Source organism: Gopherus flavomarginatus, chromosome 11 (assembly GCF_025201925.1).
Source record: "Gopherus flavomarginatus isolate rGopFla2 chromosome 11, rGopFla2.mat.asm, whole genome shotgun sequence".
In the NCBI taxonomy this organism is placed as follows: domain Eukaryota; kingdom Metazoa; phylum Chordata; order Testudines; family Testudinidae; genus Gopherus; species Gopherus flavomarginatus.
Window position 1 is genome coordinate 7,409,525 of NC_066627.1, and position 23,473 is coordinate 7,432,997.

General features: G+C 40.7%; 1 protein-coding gene across 3 annotated transcripts in view; it reads left to right on the forward strand.

The window, feature by feature from the left end:
• LOC127031109 (cytosolic phospholipase A2 gamma-like) overlaps positions 1 to 21,154 on the forward strand; it is a 29,664-nt gene extending 8,510 nt beyond the window's left edge. For all 3 annotated transcript variants that reach the window (XM_050917868.1, XM_050917867.1, XM_050917869.1), the window contains 12 exons: positions 590 to 788; positions 2,084 to 2,201; positions 4,224 to 4,364; positions 4,734 to 4,787; positions 5,393 to 5,449; positions 5,921 to 5,977; positions 7,178 to 7,240; positions 10,104 to 10,148; positions 11,757 to 11,852; positions 16,639 to 16,793; positions 17,892 to 18,060; positions 19,843 to 21,154. In XM_050917868.1, the coding sequence (XP_050773825.1) occupies positions 590 to 788; positions 2,084 to 2,201; positions 4,224 to 4,364; positions 4,734 to 4,787; positions 5,393 to 5,449; positions 5,921 to 5,977; positions 7,178 to 7,240; positions 10,104 to 10,148; positions 11,757 to 11,852; positions 16,639 to 16,793; positions 17,892 to 18,060; positions 19,843 to 20,015 (1,327 nt within the window). In that variant the 3' untranslated portion in view covers positions 20,016 to 21,154. The remainder of the gene's footprint in view (positions 1 to 589; positions 789 to 2,083; positions 2,202 to 4,223; positions 4,365 to 4,733; positions 4,788 to 5,392; positions 5,450 to 5,920; positions 5,978 to 7,177; positions 7,241 to 10,103; positions 10,149 to 11,756; positions 11,853 to 16,638; positions 16,794 to 17,891; positions 18,061 to 19,842) is intronic.
• Positions 21,155 to 23,473: the final 2,319 nt, after the last annotated feature.

Below are 23,473 nucleotides of genomic sequence, written 5' to 3' on the forward strand. Positions count from 1 at the left end.
GTAGTTACTTATCTGCCCCATATTAACATAGTGTCTGAGCACCATATTATTTATTTTCAGAACACCTCTGTGAGGTAGGAAAGTGCCTGTGCCCCCTTTTCCTATTGGGAACTAGGGCTACAATTTCTGGGAGAGCAGAACCCACATTTCCCGAGTTCTAGGCAAGTTTCCTAATTTCTGAACCATCATTCTCCTCCAAATCTTTCTGAACAAATAGTCCCACTGAAGTCAATGTTAGGGAGGCAGAGTCATGATGGTCTCGACAGATCTGTGGACGTTACAAATGTCCTGAATGTAACCAGAGCTGTTCAAATTCAGTGTCAGGTACCCTGTATATTGCTAATAGAGATTCTCCATTTGCTCAGCCTGGTAAGGACCTGGGGGATTTGGATTTTATCTCTGCTGATACTATGGCTTTCCACAGCACCTATCCAGCCAACAATGTGATCCTTGTAGGTTACAAATGCATTGCAATGATAGAACGACGAGTGAGAATATTCTAATAAATAAGTATGCGGATATTGAAATGGCTGTGGAAAATAGCCCATATCCTGTTCCTCTTACCATCTGCGTTTTGCCTCTGTAATAGGTGTATGTCATATCTCTACAAAAATGGGGACTGGACAGAGAAATTGCAGGCCTTGGAGGAAAGTATGTGTGCTAGACTTTCCAAATACACCTGGAGTGTCCCAAAGGCAACAAAATTGCTTCTCGAGGCAGCTAAAGATGAAAATTACTCTCTAACTGAGTTCTGGGCATACACTGTGGTCTATGGAATGTTACATGAGGTAGGCGAAAAACTTTCAGTTTTGTAACTCTGTAAGGTCCTTGTATGGCCCCACTCACAAAAGTATTATGGCGCTTCATGATCTTTTAATGTGTTTAGCCTCACTACATCTCTGTGAAATGGGAAAGTGTACAGAGGGGAAACTGAGGCACAGAGCACCCAAAGGCCAGATTTTCAAGATATCATCTTGTGGGATAAGCACGCAGGCACTTAGCACGCATTGATTTCAATGGAATTTAGGTGCCTACATGCTTCTGAAAATCCCACAGGGTACCTAATTACATTTAAAAAACTGGCCCCGCTTTACTTGCTCAAGACCACATAAGGTATGTCTACACTGCATTGTAAATTTGGGTCTGTGGGACCCAGGATGGTGTACCTGGCATTTCCAAGCCTGGGCTGGAGTGTCCACACTGCAGTGTAAACCTGGGCTTAAAAGTTACATCTACACTGCAAAGAATAACCTGTGATGCTGAGCCTCAGGGCCGGGATCAATTGACTTGGACTCATGGGGCTCAGGCTTCTGGGTTAAAAATAATAACATAGATCAGGGCTGGAGCTGGGCTCTGAAACCTGGTGATGGGGTTGGGTCTCGGACCCTGGGCTCCAGCCCACAGGAGAATGTCTGTACTGCTGTTTTTAGCCCCACCACCCAAGCCCTGTGACCCAAGTCAATTGACCCCAGGCTCTAAGACTTGATGCTGTGGGTTTCGCTTTGCAATGCAGATGTACCTACAGCTGCTGGACCTAGGTGTCACAGCCATGCTAATGTGGTCATATTGTACTGCCCGATCTTCTGACTTGGACTGTGGCTTGATTTGAGTCCACAAAGCAAAACAAGAGGGCTTGGACCCTAGTCGCTGTGGGACGCTGGCTCTGACCCACCACTCTATTAATGACCTAAGACCTTGGGTCCTGAGTCCATGCAGAGCCAAGTCAAACTGATTTGTGTGTGCACAGAAACGGGTCTTGGGTGTCCTCAGGGGAAGTGGGGATTAAGTCTTAGGCTAATGGCTTGACCTCTTAGACATTGAGGAAGGTTTGGCCTCATAAATAAATAAATGCTGAGTGGTTCCACTGAATTCTGCAGTTACTGGAGTTACTTCATGTATACCCCTGGGTGGCTGGGGCCAACTCCACATCTGTCTAGCTAACATCTCAACATGTGGAAATGTGTTGGATCCCTGAGCTCAGGTTTGGACCAAGCTGTAAGGGAAGGGATTATAGGCAATGTTACAATCATGGTTTAAAATTAAGAGTGTGTTTGTCTGAACGTATAAAATGTTGTCTTTACAGCTGGACAAGGGACACTTGTCTGAGCAGCAGAGTGCTTCTGAGAATGGAAATAATCCCTACCCCATCTATGCAGCAGTGGATGAGCGAAGTTTTTCCAAAGTAACTGAATACTCTCCAGGTAAAAACAAACAACTAAATCTACAGGAAATGTCAGTGCAAGGAAGCCTGTCATTTATTTCATCTATATGCAACGCCTCGAGGCAGCAGAGATGTAAAGGTTGTCTTTAGAGCTGATTGAAAATGAAAAAAAAAATGAATTTTTTTTTTAAAAATGTAAATCTCTTTTGTTCAGCAGGATTATTAATGGGCCCCTTTTCCACACTGCATGACATTTTCTGCAATATTTGTTTCCTTTCTTTCCCCTAGAAATTTTATCAAAAACATATTTTAATCTGATTTTCTTCAGCAAAAATCTTGATTTTCAGTGAGAAAGGAGAAAGTGAAACAAAACCTTAAAAAATCCTTAAAATATCAGTAAAATTATGGCAGAAATTTTCAAAAACATGAAAAATCCAGGTAACATCTACTACTGCTGGGAATAAGTTTTGTTCATGCAAAAACTTTTGTTGAGAAAAATTCAAACTCACTGTTGTTTTCTTTTTCCCATTGTCCTAGTTTAGTATGTCTTTTTAGGTGGAGACACAATTTATTTGTTATCTTATTTACTTATTCAGATTTAACAATATAAAATTATGCATCTTGAAGCATCCAGAAAGCTATTATCATTAATAACACAAGAAAATTCCTGGAGCATGAACGAATAATTTCACAAGAAACTCACCAACCATCACTCTATTCACTTTTAGCTATTACTTGAGCTAATTAAAAATGATCCAACAAAGTAAAAACTTTCAGTGAGTATAGGTCACTTTTGACCCCCAAGAAAACAATTTAGAAAAATACCAAAATGAAGCCTTTCAACTTTTAGTTTCAAGAAGACATTTTGCTTCAAAATTATTTTTACTTTAGGTTTTATAAAAAATAAATTAACATGAAATAAAAAGTCAAAATCACAATAAAACTTTTTTGATTGACCAAACTAAAATTGTCTTGAACACTTCTTTTTGCAAGGAATTTTTCATTTTGTTTTGTTTTCATTCCAGTTCAGAACAAAACCAAATTTCACAAATGTGGAGTTTCCCTCCAAATGGGAAATAACAGCTTCTACACAGCCCTAGATGTGCCAGGAATTTCTCTTATAATTTGGATGTGGTTTAGAACCAGGTGGTAGCTCACACATTTTGGGGAGGTGCTAAGGGACTAAAATGTGGTGAGAACCAGTTGGAGAAATTGTAGATGAATTAGGGAATCACATAGGCCTTCTGGAACACTGAGAGAACTCTGCATGATGGGGCTTCTTGGAAGATAGCATGAAGTTGATAATGGGAGAAGATAAGGTAGGAGGTGAGGAGATAGGGAATTCAATATTGGAGCAAAGGAAATGATCAAATCAAGCTGGGGGAAATATTTTCAATAATTTTTTTTCCACTAAAAATGCATTTTCAGAACCCTTTTTGTTGAATTCAAATATAATGAATAGTTTCAGTTAGGGAAACAAATTGTAAGTGTAAAACATTTTGTTTTTACGGTTTGACTTCAAATGGTCTTTTAATTTCAAATGTGGTCATTAAGAAAAGTGAAAACCGATTAATCAAGGAGAAAAGAAATGAGTCAACTAAAAAAGTTTTGTGGGACTTGAAATGAATAAAACAAAAGAAAGTTTCATTTTCTGTCAACTCAAAATGATTTATTTATTTACTTTTTAATTTAGTGTAAAAGTAGGAATGGTTTTTTTTCAGTTCGAATCAAACTGGTTCAGCCGCTGAATTAAAATTTACATTATTTACTCAGCTTTAGTGGTAAGAACTCTGAACTGAGACACAGCTGGTGTGGGGTTGTAGTTGGAAACTGGGAGGTGAGGACCAACAGCTTCATACAGAATGTGAATAGGAGTCAAGGATGGATGTGAAGATGCGACAACATGGATGGAAAGAAATTTTATTAATGTAGATGTTGTTTGAAGCACGCTCACATTCCCCTGAGTTATGAATACCTCATGCCACCCTTGCTGTCTTATTCATCTGCCACCTCAAAACTGTTGCCGGGCTTTGTTTCCAAACTCTTTCTATTTATTTTTCAGCAACTTGGTTTGAGTTCACCCCCCATGAAGCCAGCTTCCTTGGCTATGGAGCAAGTGTACCCATGGAATACTTTGGAAGTGAATACAAGAATGGGGAGCTAAAGAAGCAGAAAGAAGAGAAAAACATGAGTTACCTACAAGGTGAATGATCATGCCCCTTTTTCTTAGCAGATGGAGACAAATGAGGCTGGTTAGATGCATAGATATCGGAAGTAAACCATGGGATTCTAAAATGGAGCAATATTTACATATATTAGACAGCTTTTATGTAGATAGCTGAGTGGTGTAAAGACAGTTTCCATAAGCCATACAAAATTTTGAGTTATCAAAAGAAATTCCTTTTCCAAAACAGAACAAAATATCAAAATTACATTTTTTCACAAAACAAAAATTTAAAAAAAAATCAGTTTTGGTTCAGGTGTGAAGAAAATACCTTGATCAACCCTAAGTAGAACCTGTGTAAGTAAACAGAGTCAAATCCTTTTATACTCTTTTCCTTCTTGTTTTCAGGTTTGTGGGGAAGTGCCATTGGCAGCAAAACAGAAAATGAAAAAGTCATAAAAGGTATACCAGTTTCTCTCCTCATAGCACACTGGAGTCAGAGCTCAGATCCTCAACTTTGTGCTGGATGGGACTCTCTAGAGTGGAGTCAAAACTGATATTTAATGGAAGTTTTCAATTCTGATGAAGCCACATTTCAGACAGGAAAAAATGTTGGTCAAAACACTTATATCAGCTCTAGTTTTATATATTTAAAAAGGCCGTAATAAGTCAATATGTTAAATGGGAAGTAAGAGGTCTAGATGATGGTTTGAGTCATATGGGCAGACAGAAAGGGATACATAAGCCACTCCCACTCCAAGTGTCACTTTGTCCCCCTTTAGTTTAATCACAAATAGAAGTGACATATATACACTATAAGTGTCCCAGGCACTTCTGGAGGTGACACAGCAGGACACTAAGTGGGTGTTCAACATGCGATAATGATAAGATAGAGATTTAGTGACAAGACTGGTGGGGAGTAGACAGAAACAGATGTGGTATAATTTCATCAATATATTTTTTCTCCTAAATCATTGCGGTCTAAAATTTGTGTTCTAAAGGACTGAATTATTGTCAATGTATTGTGAAATAATTGACCTGTCTAATTAAGATTTTTTCCCCCCCAGACATATTCTTTGGCTTCTTTAAGGGAGAAAAAGAATCATATTCACCATCTAAAGAAAGTAGGTCATCATAGTCCATGGTCACTCCAATTACTTACCAAATGTGCCTACTGCTGATGTCTATTAAGGGTCATTCTCTTCCCCTCCCCTGGGGGAAAAAATACCAGTTATTCACTGAAATACTAGAAATAAAAATATTTCATTAACAATTTTCTAAAAAAATTATTTTTTTTATCAAAACCAAAACAAATTGACAGTAAAAAAATCAGTTTTCTTACTCTAGTCACTCATGAAAACAATGAAAAAATTCAACCTTCAGAAATTTTATTTGGTTTACTTTTGGTTTTGGTTGAAAAACTATTTCAGGTAAAAAAAATTGGATTTCTTCTAATTTCTATAGATTTTGTTCCTTATGAAACTGGAAAATATTCACTTGACCATGATCTTTGTAACCTGAATATTGCTTCCTATTTGGTTATGTGATTGTCCGTGGGTATATGAAATGACTGATAATCCTAATGACATTTTCAGGTTGTCCGGAAGGAATAGTCAAGGGATTTCCAATACCCTCCACTGAACCTGAAGCTGGTAAGTGTGTGTGTGTGTGTGTATATATATATATATATATATATATATATATATATGGCTTCCTTTTTTGTAAAAAAATGTACAGTAAATCATGTCTCCCTGAACAGAGTAGGACCAATAAAACCAGCAGTTTCCTTGCTCAGAAATCCCCATGTCTGCAACTCAAAGAGCTCTGTGCCCAAGCAGCTCAATCTCTGTGCTTCCTTTTCATGGTCACTCTCACAACTCCATCTCTTGGCTTTCTCCTCTGTGATACCCAGCCTTCAATGAATATTGCAGCCTCTGAATCTGCAACCATATTTTGTAAATATAGAAATGTTTATTTATGGAATTCAGTATAGTGCTAATCAACAAACTAGACCATGTCATACAAGTTTGCATGTGTGTGTGTGTGTGTGTGAGAGAGAGAGAGAGAGGGAGAGAGAGGGAGAATAGCTTTTTGATTAAATGGAATTATTTTAAATATATACAATTTTGTTTTCATTGAAATTTGGGGGATTTTCATAATAATGTCGCTAACAACCCAAACTCCTCACACCCTTATTTTGCAGCTAAAAATAGTTTTGACAGAAAACTTTCCAAAAGCGAGCTGGTGTGGCCATATTGCCAGACAACGGGGAGGATGACATTAGGGGTAGAATCTGGACTAACCAGAGGGGGATTAATGAATGTTTTTGTGAGGCAATAGAGGAAGAGGCTGCAGTAGTTAAGAAGGGAAATAATAAAGTCTGGACATTGATTATAGCCATGTGAAAGGAGAGGGAAGAATCTATCCTGAGGTATTTCAGCTAACAACTTTGTCCTTGAGCTATTGGAGAATGTCTTCATTCTTATATGTGTGCTGTTTCTTAGGCCTTGTCTACACTACTACAGTTGTTACAATGGCACAGCTATGGTGCTGCAGTTGTGTCACCATGGTGCTTGTCAATACTTCCTGCAGCGATGGAAGGGTTTTTTCCATCATTGTAGTTAGTCTACCCCCTTGAGAGGAGGTAGCTTGGCTAATTCTTCCATCAAACTACCTGTATCTATACTGGAGCTTAGGTCAGCTTTACTACATCTCTCAGGGGTGTGAATTTTTCACACTTTTGAAAGAAGTAGCTAAATTGACCTAAGTTTTCAGTTTAAACGAGCTCTTTGATATTTGTGTTATTGTCTGTGGCTGCGTGAAATGACTGGAAATCCATATGACATTTTCAGGTGATATGGAAGGCTCATTGCACGGTGAGCCAGCAGGAGCTTCACCTGGAGGCTTTTCACCAGGTAGGTATATATAATCTTGGATCTTTCACTCTGACCCTATAGCTGTAACTGCTTTTATGTTCCTAGCATTCCAACAGAGAAGTTGGATAAAAGCATTAAATACTCTTGCTAGAAGATTGCAGCGTAATATTACTTTATTTAAAAAAAAGCAAAAACAGGACCTTAATACTCAGGAAATAAAAACAGAGAGATAAAAAGCAGTCTTCCCCCTAAGACAGAGAGGCAAAACTCTCCCCACCTTGATTTAGACTGGCTTTATTCAGAATGACTGCTTAAAAAACCTAGATCCCATGCCTCCCTTAGAGCCCCATAGCCTACAAGTCTGATCAGGAAACCCCTTACAAGTAAAGTGATTGCTAACCCATTTTCAGACTAGCACCATTGCATTGACAGCTGTGGAATTGCTTCTGATCTACTCCTGCTTGAGAAGATAATCATATCCAGATTGTTAATGACATAGTCTCATGAGTAATTCTCATGTTCTCTGTTTCCTAAATGTGTGCTCAGGACCAAAGCCTCCCTGGAATCTCCTGTTTCTTAAATAATATGGCAACTCTTTGATGGTCACCACCAAAGTATCTGAGAAGCTTTCAAAAATTCAGGATGGGGAACTGAGGTTCAATAAGAAATAAAATGGGGAAATTCAAAGGAATCTCAACAAGTTAAAATTAAAATTCAATGGGATATGAGTGTTTAATACCTTACAAATCCCAGCCTAAGTGACTTCTCAAATATCACCTAGAAAACTTTTGGCAAAGCCAGGAGTAGAACTGCCTTGAATTGATTCCCAATCCATTGCCTGAAATTGATACTTGAATACTGTGTCTGATTCTGGTGTCCATATTTGAAAATGAGACATTGAAGATGAATGCAGAGATGTGTCACAGAAATGATGCCAAGTCTTATACAGTAAGAAATTTAAGGAGCTCAGTCTGTTTAATATATGAAAAAGAAGTCCAAGAGGTGATTAGATTATGGTGTTTAAATACCTTCACAGTGAGAAAATACAGGCATATTCTTGAATCTATCAGGGAAAGACATAAAAAGAAGCAATGGCAGGAAGTTAAAGATAGACAAATCAAAGTGAGAAGTAAGGCACGCATATTAATGATGAGGGTGATTAGCCATTGGCATAGCTCAGTGGTTTGAGCACTGGCCTGTTAAACCTAGGGTTGTGAACTCAATCCTTCAGGGGGCGATTTGGGGCAAAAATCTGTCTGGGGATTGGTCCTGCTTTGAGTAGGGGGTTAAACTAGATGACCTCCTGAGATCCCTTCCAACCCTGATGTTCTATGAATAAACTTCCAGGGGAAGTGGTGGAATCTTGATCTCTTTGGCTTCAAAGCGTGATTGGATGCCTTTCTGGAAGACATACTTTAGTTAAACACAAGTTGACAGGCTTGGTGAAAGTAACTGTTTGAAATTGTGTGACCCATGCTATACAATAGATCAGACTAGAAGACCTAATGGTCCCTTCTGGCTTTAAACCTACTTACCAATCTGTCCAATGAATACTGCAGCTTATAGGATTTGGGCATTCTGTAGTCATATGCTAGTCTCTGCAACAGTGGCATACGTTGGGAAGAGGAAGTCATTGCAGTTACTATAAATTTACACATCAGTAAATGACAGAAGAATCTAGCTTACTGCGTTTGCCAAGATCACTGGGGGTCATGTCTTCTAGTCTTTCAGAGCAAACAATAATTCTCACCCTCATCGTCTCTAGGTGACACATCTAAATCTGTATGAACACAGTTCCTGATGGGTCCTTGGACCAAGTATTCACAGCCCACTCCCAGAGCTTTAAAGTCCAATGTTTTGTACAGATTCTCTGTCCTGTGGGGCGGCTACCACTGAGTAATTGTGAGTTTCTGGAAATAAAAAGAGACTCCTTCTCTGCAGGGAGGTGGAATTTTCATTGCACTCCCAGAATATTAAGCAAGAGCTTTCTTTGCACACATAAGACTGAGGGGGGTCATGACAACAGTTTTCAATTCATAAAAATTTTTTATCAAGAGGTGGGTGATAAATTGTTCCCCTTAACCACTGAGGACAGGACAAGAAGCATTGTGATTAAATTGCAGCAAGAGAGTTTTAGGCTAGATATTAGGAAAAACTTCCTGTGAGGGTAGTGAAGCACAGGAATAAATTCCCTAAAGAGGTTGTGGAATCTCTGACACAGGAAGTCTTTAAGAACAGATTAACAAACACCTGTCAGGGATGGTGTAGATAATACTTAGTCCTGCCTCAGTGCACAGAACTGGACTAGATGACCTATCAAGGCCCCTTCCTTTCCTACATTTCTACAATTCTATGTAAGTAGCCATGGCTAAATTAGTTGTAATTTGGCTTCCTAGTAGAGCCAGAGTAGTAGAAGAGACAAACCAAAAAAAGGTGGAGATTCTTGAAACTGAAATGAGACCTCCCTCCACAAGGGCCAAAGTTCAGTGTATTTTTTTCAAGATCCATCTACATCAGAAAGCTTTGCCATGGAAATAGGAAATGTTCCCAGAACTGAAGAGTATAATTTTCACAAGTTATTTCCAAAGAGCTCTCAGTGAGGACAAAGTGGATCTAGAGAATAAGAGACAATCATTCCTCTGTTCCTTCAACTTGCCTCTGTCAGGGTGAGACTTTAGTGAATACCGTTCACAGTGGCTGGGTTTTCAAAGGATACTAAGAGAATTAGGTACACACATCCCATTGGTATCTAATTATATTTGAGCACCTAACTCCCTTAGGTTCATTAAAAATCAAAAGTGGTGACTATATTTTCATTATCTTTATCTGGATTCTTGCCTAGGTGATTGCATTAATGTCAATGAGAGTGTGCACTGATCTATAACCCAAATATATTTTTCAGATACTAAGAACAAGCCAATTACTGAGAACATTAAAGAAGGAGTAGGTAAGTTATTTTAATCCCCTGTGGACTGAGTTTGAATCTCCTCTTGTACACTGGCTGCATGAGGAGATATTTGCATCTTTGTGAGGAGAGACTCAGGCTCAATGAACTGTTCAGTTAAACAAATCCCTCGGCTCTTGTTCACCCTTCCTCATGAAGAATAATTCTCATGTTGTCATTTTTTGACAAATGTCTGCTCAGTACAAAGCTGTTGTGGACTAGCCCTGTTTATGTGTAGGGATTTTTGTCGTACTCTTTATGAATGTTTCTGAGCCCCTTCACCAATATCAGTGAATGTGTTTTCAAAAGGCATGAACAGGAGGTCAGAGAATAAGCCCTGTTAACTTTAGGTGGGATTTTGCTCCTATGTCACATAGCACCAGAATTCAAAGATATTTAAGTGCCTAGTGTTATTTTCAAAAGCACTTAGGCATCTAAAAGTCATTTTGTGTTGACCAAAATGTTTAGATTGACTCAAAATTATTATTATAAGCAGGCTGTGTTTGGATTTTGGCCATTTTGGGTGTTTAACAACTGAGGATTGTTTCCTCAGATCAAACCAATTCTATTGGGAGTTGAGGGAACTCAACTCTAAAAGTGGGTGAAATTTTTCAGCTCAATTTTCTTTCCTGAAAAATGCACAATTGGGTCAGCCATAATATTTCATGAATTTGCATCAAATTTTCGGAACTGTTTATTTTATAACAAAAATAAATCAGAAAAAAACCCAAATATTTCATACAGAAATTTTCAAAGTGAAATGTTTTGATTTTTCAGTTTAAAACAATTTTTAAAATGGTTCAATTTCACTTAAAATAACTTTTAAAACCTTCTCTCTCTTTCTCTCTCTCTCTATTCATTCTGAGTACAGCCAAACATTTAATTCTACCTAAAATGATTTTTTTTGTTTACTTTCTCTTTTCACTGTTTTTTTTTAATATTCATTTGGGATTTTTAAATTATAATTGTTTGCTCAATAGTGGAACCAAAAATCAGTTATTTGCACAGCTCACGTCAGCAGCTAAACTAACTGAGCCACATATTTTACATAATGAAATACAGGAAATGATTTATGCTGCCATCAAGTGTTCTGCGCAGGGGAGAACTTGACAGTTGACAACTCTCATTTGGGGGAGAGGGCTAGTTCAGGGGTTTGCGCATTGGTTTGCTAACCCCAGCATTGTAAGTTCAATCCTTAAGAAGGCCCCTTAGGGATCTACAGCAAAATCAGTATGTGATCCTTCTAGTGAGGGTAAAGGGCTGGACTCAATGACCTTTTAAGGTTTCTTCCAGTTCTAGGGGATAGGTATATCTCAAATTAATCCAAACAAGCATATGGGGGTCATTATGTGGCACAATGAGGGAATCTGAGATTCTCAGAATACTACTGCATCTGTCTGTCTCAGTAACAAATGCCCTTTTTTTCCTCACAATCAGCTTTGCTTTTTAATTTTTGCTCTATATACAAGACATGCTGGTTATTTTTCCCACAGCTCCTTGTCTGCATTAGCAAATAAGAGATAAGAAAATCTCAGCTGATTTTCAGATGTTCCTGAATATATTTATATATTTAGATCTGATATTTGAATTCTGGTTTGTGCCCTCTCACAGGCTCAGTGGTGGATTTCGCTAGAATGTGGCAAAAAACCACTCATGGTCTCTTGACCTGGAAATGGGGAACGAATAATAACTTTCTTTACAAATGTTGTAAGTAAAATATGGATTACTGACTCTGTGGTGTGGATGTCCTGTTTTGACGGTAAATACATCACACAGAAACATGAGAAAGGGTTATCTTCCTATACAGTATTTTTAAGGTTGGAAGAATTACATTTTTATTTTTAAATTTTGACAGACAGTGTCAATGCTTACTGTAAACATTTTGGGGTTTTTTATTTAAATTTTCAGATGCATGAAAATATAGATTTTAAGCATTTTTAATTCTTATCAATTTAAATCCTAGCAGCTGATGAAAATTGAGGATAATCAAATGAATATTTAATGACAGTAGACACAGAGATTCAAAAATTTAAATCTTTAAAAACCATTAAAACACAAATTGTCAACATCATAAGTCAAAATATACAAACTTAATATCCTTAAATCAACAAATCATACCAATTTTTAATATTCATTCGTCTATTTTATAACTACTCTAATTTAAATTCTCAGGAAGCATTTTTCTTATTTTGCTTACCAGTAAATTTTGATTATCAGTGGAAACAGTTTTTTTATTGGTTTATATAGACTCATAGACTCTAGGACTGGAAGGGACCTCGAGAGGTCATCGAGTCCAGTCCTCTGCCCTCATGGCAGGACCAAATACTGTCTAGACCATCCCTAATAGACATTTATCTAATCTACTCTTAAATATCTCCAGAGATGCAGATTCCACAACTTCCCTAGGCAATCTATTCCAGTGTTTAACTACCCTGACAGTTAGGAACTTTTTCCTAATGTCCAACCTAAATCTCCCTTGCTGCAGTTTAAGCCCATTGCTTCCTGTTCCATCATTGGAGGCTAAGGTGAATAAGTTTTCTCCCTCCTCCTGATGACACCCTTTTAGATACCTGAAAACTGCTATCATGTCCCCTCTCAGTCTTCTCTTTTCCAAACTAAACAAACCCAATTCCTTCAGCCTTCCTTCATAGGTCATGTTCTCAAGACCTTTAATCATTCTTGTTGCTCTTCTCTGGACCCTCTCCAATTTCTCCACATCTTTCTTGAAATGCGGTGCCCAGAACTGGACACAATACTCCAGTTGAGGCCTAACCAGCGCAGAGTAAAGCGGAAGAATGACTTCTCGTGTCTTGTTTACAACACATCTGTTAATGCATCCCAGAATCACGTTTGCTTTTTTTGCAACAGTATCACACTGTTGACTCATATTAAGCTTGTGGTCTACTATGACCCCTGGAACTCTTTCTTCCATACTCCTTCCTAGACAGTCTCTTCCCATTCTGTATGTGTGAAACTGATTGTTCCTTCCGAAATGGAGCACTTTGCATTTATCTTTATTGAACTTCATCCTGTTTACCTCAGACCATTTCTCCAATTTGTCCAGATCATTTTGAATTTTGACCCTGTCCTCCAAAGCAGTTGCAATCCCTCCCAGTTTGGTATCGTTCGCAAACTTAATAAGCATACTTTCTATGCCAACATCTAAATCGTTGATGAAGATATTGAACAGAACCGGTCCCAAAACAGACCCCTGCGGAACCCCACTAGTTATACCTTTCCAGCAGGATTGGGAGCCATTAACAACTACTCTCTGAGTACGGTTATCCAGCCAGTTATGCACCCACCTTATAGTAGCCCCATCTAAATTGTACTTTCCTAGTTTATCTATAAGAATATCATGCGAGACCGTATCAAATGCCTTACTAAAGTCTAGGTATATCACATCCACCGCTTCTCCCTTATCCACAAGGCTCGTTATCCTATCAAAGAACGCTATCAGATTAGTTTGACACGATTTATTCTTTACAAATCCATGCTGGCTATTCCCTATCACCTTACCACCTTCCAAGTGTTTGCAGATGATTTCTTTAATTACCTGCTCCATTATCTTCCCTGGCACAGAAGTTAAACTAACTGGTCTGTAGTTTCCTGGGTTGTTTTGATTTCCCTTTTTATAGATGGGCACTATATTTGCCCCTTTCCAGTCTTCTGGAATCTCCCCCGTCTCCCATGATTTCCCAAAGATAATAGTTAGAGGCTCAGATACCTCCTCTATTAACTCCTTGAGTATTCTAGGATGCATTTCATCAGGCCCTGGTGACTTGCAGGCATCTAACTTTTCTAAGTGCTTTTTTACTTGCTCTTTTTTTATTTTATCTTCTAAACCTACCCTCTTCCTGTAAGCATTCACTATACTAGACATTCCTTCAGACTTCTCAGTGAAGACCGAAACAAAGAAGTCATTAAGCATCTCTGCCATTTCCAAGTCTCCCGTTACTGTTTCCCCCTCCTCATTGAGCAGTGGGCCTACCCTGTCCTTAGTCTTCCTCTTGCTTCTAATGTATTGATAAAAAGTCTTCTTGTTTTCCTTTATTCTCATAGCTAGTTTGAGTTCATTCTGTGCCTTTGCTTTTCTAATCTTGCCTCTGCATTCCTGTGTTATTTGCCTATATTCATCCTTCGTGATCTGACCTAGTTTCCATTTTTTATATGACGCCTTTTTATTTTGTAGGTCACGCAAGATCTCAAGGGTAAGCCAAGGTGGTCTTTTGCCACATTTTCTATCTTTCCTAACCATCGGAATAACTTGCTTTTGGGCCCTTAATAATGTCCCTTTGAAAAACTGCCAACTTTCCTCAGTTGTTTTTCTCCTCAGTCTTAATTCCCATGGGACCTTACTTATCAGCTCTCTGAGCTTACCAAAATCTGCCTTCCTGAAATCCATTGTCTCTATTCTGCTGTACTCCTTTCTACCCTTCCTTAGAATTGTAAATTCTATGATTTCATGATCACTTTCACCCAAGCTTCCTTCTACTTTCAAATTCTCAACAAGTTCCTCCCTATTTGTTAAAATCAAGTCTAGAACAGCTTCCCCCCAGTAGCTTTTTCAACTTTCTGAAATAAAAAGTTGTCTGCAATGCAGTCCAGGAACTTATTGGATAGTCTGTGCCCTGCAGTGTTATTTTCCCAACATATATCTGGATAGTTGAAGTCCCCCATCACCACCAAATCTTGGGCTTTGGATGATTTTGTTAGTTGTTTGAAAAAAGCCTCATCCACCTCTTCCACCTGATTAGGTGGCCTGTAGTAGACTCCCAGCACGACATCACCTGTGTTTTTTACCCCTTTTAGCCTAACCCAGAGACTCTCCACACTTCCATCTCCTATGTCCATCTCCACCTCAGTCCAAGTGTGTACATTTTTAATATATAAGGCAACACCTCCTCCCTTTTTCCCCTGTCTATCCTTCCTGAGCAAACTATACCCATCCACACCAACATTCCAGTCGTGTGTATTATCCCACCAAGTTTCAGTAATACCAATAATGTCATAGTTGTATTTATTTATTAGCACTTCCAGTTCCTCCTGCTTATTACCCATACTTCTTGCATTTGTATACAGGCATCTAAGATACTGGTTTGATCTTGCCTCTCAGCTTTGCCCTGACCCTCCTTCCTCTCTGCCAGTATAGCCCGTGCTCCCTCCTGTTTCCAACCCATCTCCCAGGTCTTGTTCCCCACTTACCTGTGAGCTTTGCTCACCTGTCCCCGTCGAACCTAGTTTAAAGCCCTCCTTACTAGGTTAGCCAGTCTGTGCGCAAATAAGGCCTTTCCCCTCTTCGAAAGGTGAACGCCATCTGTTCCTAGCAGTCTTTCCTCGAATAGCATCCCGTGGTTGAGGAAGCCAAAGCCCTCCTGGCGACACCATCTTTGCAGCCAGGCATTCACCTCCACGATGCATCTGTCTCTGCCCGGACCCCTACCTTCAACAGGAATAATCGAAGAGCAGGGGTCAGCAACCTCTGGCATGTGGCTCATCAGGGTAAGCACCCTGGCAGGCTGGGACAGTTTGTTTACCTGCCGTGATGGCAGGTTTGGCCGATCACGGTTCCCACTGTCTGCAGTTTGCCACTCCAGGCTCATGGGGGTTGCGGGAAGAGGCACGGGCCGAGGGATGTGCTGGCTGTGCCTTCCTGCTGCCCCCTTTGCCCTGGAGCAGCAAACTGCGGACAGTGGGAGTCATGTCCCCACCCAGGGGAACCCCCACCCACTATCCACACCTTGCCTCAGTCTTGGGTTAATGCCAGTCACCATCTAGCCCCCACTCACTGGAGCAGACTGCAGTGTAAAAGCCACTCGTCACAGGCAAGGGGGGGGTTGGACTGGCTACCTCTGCCTACCCTGGGCTGCACCTTTGCACCCTAGTACCTTTCGGCATTTGACAAGGCCGCAGACTGGGGCTTTTCCAAGTGGGAGCTCCCCAGCTCCCTTGCCCAATTCCCCAGCTCTGCTCCTCTCAGATATCCTGTTCAGCCTGTCTGCTCCTGGTCCACTGCCCTCTTATAAGGGCCAGCTGGGCCCTGGTTAGGAAGTAGCCATAGCTGAGTCTGCTTCTCCATTCAGCATTCCGCAGCCACAGCCCTCTCCTAGGCTGTTTTAAGCCCTTTAAGGCCAGAGCGGGTGATCACCCCACTACAGCCTATAATGATGCCCCTTAAATGGCAGGAAGGAGAAAGTGATGGTTGTACTGTATAATGGCCAGTGGGTGGAAGGATCAAGTATAAAAGAACTATATTGTATAATGGGCACTAGGGGCAGCAGAGGGTGAGAGGTGAGGAAAGGGCAGCCATACTGTAAAATGGGCACTAAAGGAAGCAGAAGGTGGAGGGTAGCTCTACTTTACAAGGGCACAAGATACAGACACTTTACCAAAACACAGTTGCAATGAATATTATTTATTAATCCTGCCACTGATAAGAGGCAGATTCTAATCTCTTAGTATGATAATTTTATTTTTGGTTACATTCCCTTAGCTGCTCTTGACTCTACTGAGCTGGTGAAGGATAAAGTCATCTCCTTGGTAGATGCTGGAATAGCCATAAACTGTGCTTTCCCTCTGGTTCTCCGCCCGGAAAGGAAAGTGAAACTGATTCTCTCCTTTGACTATGGCCCTTTTGAACCATTTAAGGTAACTCCTATCACAGTTACATTTTTACAGTGATTCAAATTAGTAATGAGGGCCAATTGTGCCAGGTGATATTTGAACACAGAAAAATACTTTGTCCCTGACCCCAGGTGATAAACATCAAACAAAGAAATTTACAATCTTTAAAAAACAATCAAGCAGTATTTTCCTTACTTTATTTCTGGAAAACAGTTCAGGATAGGAAGGGAGCAAAAAATCCCATCCCCTTCTATCCTGCTGGGGGAATGTTTAGTGGAAAGAATCCTACCATTCAAGTAGCAAGTTGGTCAGTTGACTTGAGTCAACACTAATATTTTTGTGAGGTGTCCCAGGGCCCAATGGATCTCTGCAAGGGGAGATTTTCAATGCACAATGCACAGTTTGGTGCCTTAATCAATGGAAGTTGGACAAAAAATTCCCATGTGTGCCTTAGAAAAAGTACCCCATAGTGATCTCAAGGAAGGAAATCTGTTTTTCATTTTAACTGAAAGATGAACCTTTGGTAGCCTTGAGCTTTCATGTGTCAAGTACTGGGGACTAATGTTGACACGTACAGGAAAATGTCTCCTACTGAACCAAGGTGGGTAAGGTAATTTCTTTTATTGGACCTACTAGCATTGGTGCATGAGACAAGCTTTTGAGCTTACAGGGAGCTCTCCTTCGGGTCCTACTGAACCACTTCTATCTATCCCTGTTGAACAGCTATTAGCTGCTGCGAACCTTCTAGCTCTGTTCTTGTGTATTGGACTCAATGTGCTATGTTTGATCTATGCTTATGGCTGTGAGCTGAGATATTTAAAGGCACTTAAGTGAGTTAAGCCAACCCATATTGACTTTTCCATGGAGGTAAATTCTTGCTCCTTTAAGCTTCTTTGGAAATCCCAGCTATGGAGGTCTCTTTACTGACAGTCATGTGTTTTTACACAAATATTCTTCCTATCCCAAGAGCAGAGGGTCTAGTTTCCACTGGAGGTTTTCTGCTTAGTCAATTAGTAGAGGACTCAGAGAGAAAGTCTGATTTTGAGTTATCTGTTTTGAGCTATCTGGTCTTGTGGGCAGCAGTTCTTTTAAATAAAATAATCATGATTCCCTCACTTACAGGCCCTCAAGCAAACTGCCAAATACTGTAAGGAAAACTGCATCCCATTTCCTGAGATAGATGAGAAATTGCTCCTAGAGCCAGATAACCCTTCCGACTGCTACATCTTCAGAGGAGAGGGTGCTCCAACCGTCATGCACTTCCCACTTTTCAACAGAGTGAATTGCCCGGGTAACTTTCGTTTCGCCTATTTTCTAAAATGCTACTGACCTCTCTCTCATTTCACTTACACTGATGACTTAAATACAGATGAGGCTGGTTTGCTCTGAGGTAAGGTAGCAAAGGGGCATAGGGATTGAGATAAAATGTCAGATTGATCTAGTCCCGTGTCCTATATTAGTGGGTATCTGGTGATAGAAGTTTAAGAGGAAGTTTAGAGAAATCACAGATTAGGTAGTTATAAAGTTATCTGCCATAAGCGATGTTTGTCAGTAGCATCTATGTTTGGTTCTTTTTCCCTCTCATTTGTAAACATTTTGCACCCAATTTTCAAATGTATTTAGGTGTCTACAGATGCAGATAGGCATCTAGTGGGATTTATAAAGAGCCTGAGTGAACTAATTACCTAATATATATGTGTGTGTGTGTGTGTGTGTGTGTGTGTGTAAATAAAAGTGTTTGCTTTTATGATTTTCACATTTGCAGATTTTCAGTTTCATCAAATGACTCTTTGAGCTCAGAATCAGGCAACTTCTTTCTTTAGCGCTAGTCAAGCCACAGAGGCTAATCTTCACTCTGTTACACAAGTAAGGTTGAAGGAATAAATGTAGATTTACGCTAGTGCAATGAAGAGATGAGTCTGGGACATAAGGACAAATTCAGAGAGGAATGGAAAGGAGTCTAGAAGTTGGAAAACCTTTAACCTTCTCTCAGCTGTCTGGGCATGTGTTACACTAGCTCAGACACCCAGACATTCTGCACAAATTCTATTTCTCTTGATTTTTGATTCACTGTGAATGCAGAGTGTCATGACGTTAAATGATCTGTTCCTATAATGATGGGAGTCTTATAAGAACTCAGCAGTAATATTTTTAAAGGAGTCTAATGGATGTAGGCACCCAAATGCCATTGTTTTCATTGAAATCCCTAGATAGGTAGAGGCATAGGTTGTACTCTGTGTTAATTTACCTCAGTGCAAATGAGAGCAGAATCTGCTCCTTGTTTTTTCACAAACATGCTACATATGGGACACTACAGAGAAAAGCAAGAAGAGAAAAGAATAGCTGGGGGAGAGGTAGAAATCAGGGAAAATAGGAGAATGAATTTGATAGAATTAAAGGAAAGTCTCTGAGTCTGTAGACAACCTAATTCAATAGCTCTGAGAAGTGCACAGGAGCAGCGCGAGTGTTTTTGGCACCCTAGGCGCAGGGCCGGCTGGCCGGTCCCGTGGCTCCGGTGGACCTCCCGCAGGCGTCCCTGCAGACGGTCCGCTGATCCCTCGGCTTCGGTGGACCTGCTGCAGGTGTGCCTGCGGATGCTCCATCGGAGCCGCGGGACCAGCAGACCATCTGCAGACATGCCTGCAGGAGGTCCACCGGAGCAGTCTGCCGCCCTTCCAAATCCTGGGACCCTAGACGACCATCTAGGTCACCTAAATGGAAGCGCAGGCCCTGGAAGTGCAAAGTATCCATTTCAGTTCAGGAGGTTGTTGACTCTTAACCCCTAAAGATGAGATTTCAACTATATTAACTATGTCACTGCTCATCGCTGTAGATAAAACATCCAGATGCTTTGGGATTGAGAGTAGAGCATTTGTGGAATCCTTTCCCCCACATATGAGCCTCCTTTGATTCTTCTCCTTAAGTCTCAGAAGCAAGATATTCCTCTCATGACGGCCTGGGGACCCAAGAATGCAATCATAATAATAGTTCTAGTTGTTATTGACACTACATTTGTAATATCAATATCCTCATCCTAAAAATGTATTCACACCTTTTCACTCTTTGCTTTCAGCCTATGTGACAGAATGGAGGATTAGATTCACCATGCTTCGCTTTCTCTACCATGTGGGAGACATCACCAAACTCCTTCAATCAGCCAGACTAAATGTATTGAACAATAAAGACAAGATCCTACAAGAGATCAAATACATTATGGCTCACTCCAGCAAGGAGGCAAGCTCTTAAGAAGACTTTTTCATCTATGCTTTGCATACGTTAAAGCCACCCAGTAGATTTTGCGAACTACAGAATTGTCATTTGGCTGGAAAATATCATCATTTGGAATCACAGTGGGGAGAGGAGTCTCAGTTTCTACTGTGAAAGCACTAGTACCTAGTTCTTGAGTTAGCCCTGTAACTTGACTGCACTTTACTTCAGCAATTCTGATTCTGCGCATGAGTCAAAGAAAAATTCTCTCTTGGTATTCTTTCTTGCTGTTTTGAATTATTGCTCAATCTGCCTCTGCTCTGTTTGATACCAGATGCCTTTATCTCCTGATGCACAGTTCATGTTCAATCAATAAAGCCTATAAAATCGCATCATTTGCACACAGTGCCTCCAGCCTAGAAATAGCCTGCAAAAGCACAAGCACATAAGACCTGTGGTAAAAGCCATCTGCCCTGTCTCCCTGTAGTGACTAGATCACATAGAAATTATGAGTAAGGCTGTAATTTAGTTACAAGTATTTTTAGTAAAATCATGGACAGGTCATGGACAATAAAGAAAAATTTACACCTGGTGACCTGTCCATGACTTGTACTATAAATACCCATGACTAAATCTTAGGGACTTTGGCGGCCTCTGGGGCACTGTTGCTCTGGGGTGGGGGAGTGGTGCCCCACTGCTGCTAAGAGGGAAGGCCCAGGGCCTCGCTGTGACCCTGGGGCAGAGCCTGAGACTGATGCTGTTCAGGCAGCTCCTGGGAGCAAGTGCCTGGGGCCTCCCGATTAGTGGCCAGTGCGGCTGACTCCGACTCCACCCAAGCAGCTATCCCCTGGGGCTGCCCGAGCAGAAACCAGTGTGACTGGCCCCAGAGCTGCCCCACCTGCTCAGGCAGCCCTGAGGTCAGTCATACTGACTACTGTAGAAGTCAGAGAGGTCCTGGAAAATCATGAAATCTGTGACTTCTGTGACCTCCATGAAAGACTCCCAATTTTAACAATGAATCTTCTGCAGACTTTCAGAGGTGGGAGTGCCAGCAGTATGGCATGTGCTTACAGATCAGGCATTCCTGGGTTCAGTCCATCTGGAGATGGCATTGTTAAAATATAGAGCTCTCAGATTCACCCCATGAGGTGAATGAATTCTGTTTGAAATGCCAATGAATAAAGATCCTGGATTGTTCTCAAGAACTTTTCACTTCATATTATTGTAAACCAGGTGTTCTCAAACTGGGAGTCATGACCCCTTACTGCAGAAATTTAGGCATTTACAGTGTTTAGGATACTATAGTATTAAGGTTGGAGGATCTCATTGTTTCCTCTACCTCATGCTTCCTCTGCCCTGACTCCATCTCTTCCCTCATCTGAGGGCTCAGGCCTCACTGGCCAAACAGACAGCATCTCCAGCAACTCTTGGTTCCCAGAAGCACAAGAGAGGTAAGCTCAATTTTTCTCCTCTATAGCCCATACCTGCAGCTGAGCACTGCTCCTTTGCCAATCGTGCGACATGGGGCCGCCCTCTGCAGCCCTGGCCCATCCCAGCTGCCTCTCCTAAGCACCCATGGAGAAGGCTCTGGTTATGGGTGACCTAACACAGCCCCCTGCAGCCTGGTCAAGGCCAGCTACCTCTCCTAACTGCCCATGGAGATGGCTATGGTTGCTCCTGGGATCCTCATTTTATCAGGCCTGTGGTAAATACAGCACCAGAGTCTCCTGCACTTCTGACTTCTGTGATTAATCTGTAATCAGGAAAGTGGCATCATTAAATGCAGTGGAGATGCTGGTGTGGATAAAGGTTGCTGCAGTGAGGCAACTGAGCCAGGGTCGTGGACCTAACAGTGCTACATTTCAGCCATTCAGAGTAATCAGTTCATCCTGTGTTTGCACAGCACTTAGCACAACCGGCTTCTGGCCCATGACTGGGGATCTTATCTGATTGCACAATGCAAATAATAAATTGTATTTGTATTGTCAGCAGTAAAGTTAGCAGGGATGCTTTTGTCGCTGTAGAAAGTTTTAATCAAAATTTCAACTTTTGATCCAAAAATTATATTGTTTTCTGCTGAAAACTAAAAAAACAATAATCAATACTAAACAAAATATAATCAATGGTTGGAAAGACAAAAAAACTTTAGCTGAAAATGTACATAATCTGTTCATTGCCAGAAGTTAATCATAGAATCATAGAATATCAGGGTTGGAAGGGACCTCAGGAGGTCATCTAGTCCAACTCCCCTCTCAAAGCAGGACCAATTCCCAACTAAATCATCCCAGCCAGGACTTAGAAACCTCTAAGGAAGGAGATTCCACCACCTCCCTAGGTAACCCATTCCAGTGCTTCGCCACCCTCCTTGTGAAAAAGTTTTTCCTAATATCCAACCTAAACCTCCCCCACTTCAACTTAAGGCCATTACTTCTTGTTCTGTCATCTGGCACCACTGAGAACAGTCTAGATCCATCCACTTTACATGGGGGTAGATGGTTACACAATTTGGAAAGCTGGACAAACTCAAGCCTTGACTTCTAATAGATGCTACAGTGATGAGCACGACATAAGCTCCCATGGAGAACTGTATAAAGATTAGAATCTGTTACTTAATGCAAAATAAGGTGGGCCTGGGACAAATTAAAAATCTAAATGGGAAAAAAAAATAACGGTTGGTAGCCATGGATGCCAGGAGCAAATATTAATGCTAAGCAGGAGTAGTAGGGGGCATAGTGCTTACCTATAACTCCAAGATCTTTACAGCTTGAAGTGATGACTCTTCTCATTTTTCAGAGTTTGATGAGCAGGATTCAGGTGCCAGAGCTCAGATTTAACTCTGAGTTTCCTTCACAACTTGGACTGTTGTGCTAAAGAGCCCCATGTGCTGGAAGCTGAGATGGATCATACAAAAATTACCCTGTTCTGTTCATTCCCTCAGAAGCTCCTGACATTGTCTACTGTCAAGAAGACAGGATACTGAGCTAGATGGACTATTGGTCTGATGCTGTATGGCTGTTTTAATGATCAGCACAAGCTGCAATTTCATGTGGTGGAACATGCTCCTTATGAAATGGAGATGCTTGCTCATGTCTGTACCTTTTCAGGAGAAGGCCATGTCTCCTCTGACAGTGTTTGTCAAAGAGATTTAAATGACTGAGTCTGGAGACTCATTGCTGTGTCCTCTATGTCGATGGTACAGACAACAGCCCTGATGTAGACAACTTTCTAAATCACATGAGATCTCCCTGCTTACACCTCATGACTGGGGCTGGTCACAAAGTTTCTATGAAATCTTTTTCTGAAAGACATTTGGGATCTTAACTAAAGAACAATTTCAAATAAAATGTCAGGTTTCCTCAAAAAGGTTTTGATTTTTTATTGGAAAACCTGAAAAGAAAAAAAAAGAGACTGAAAATTAGTTTTTCAATTAAGGGTTGGTGGGTTAAATACGTTTTCAGATAAAGTTTTTTTCACTTTCATACCAATGGGGGTTTTGT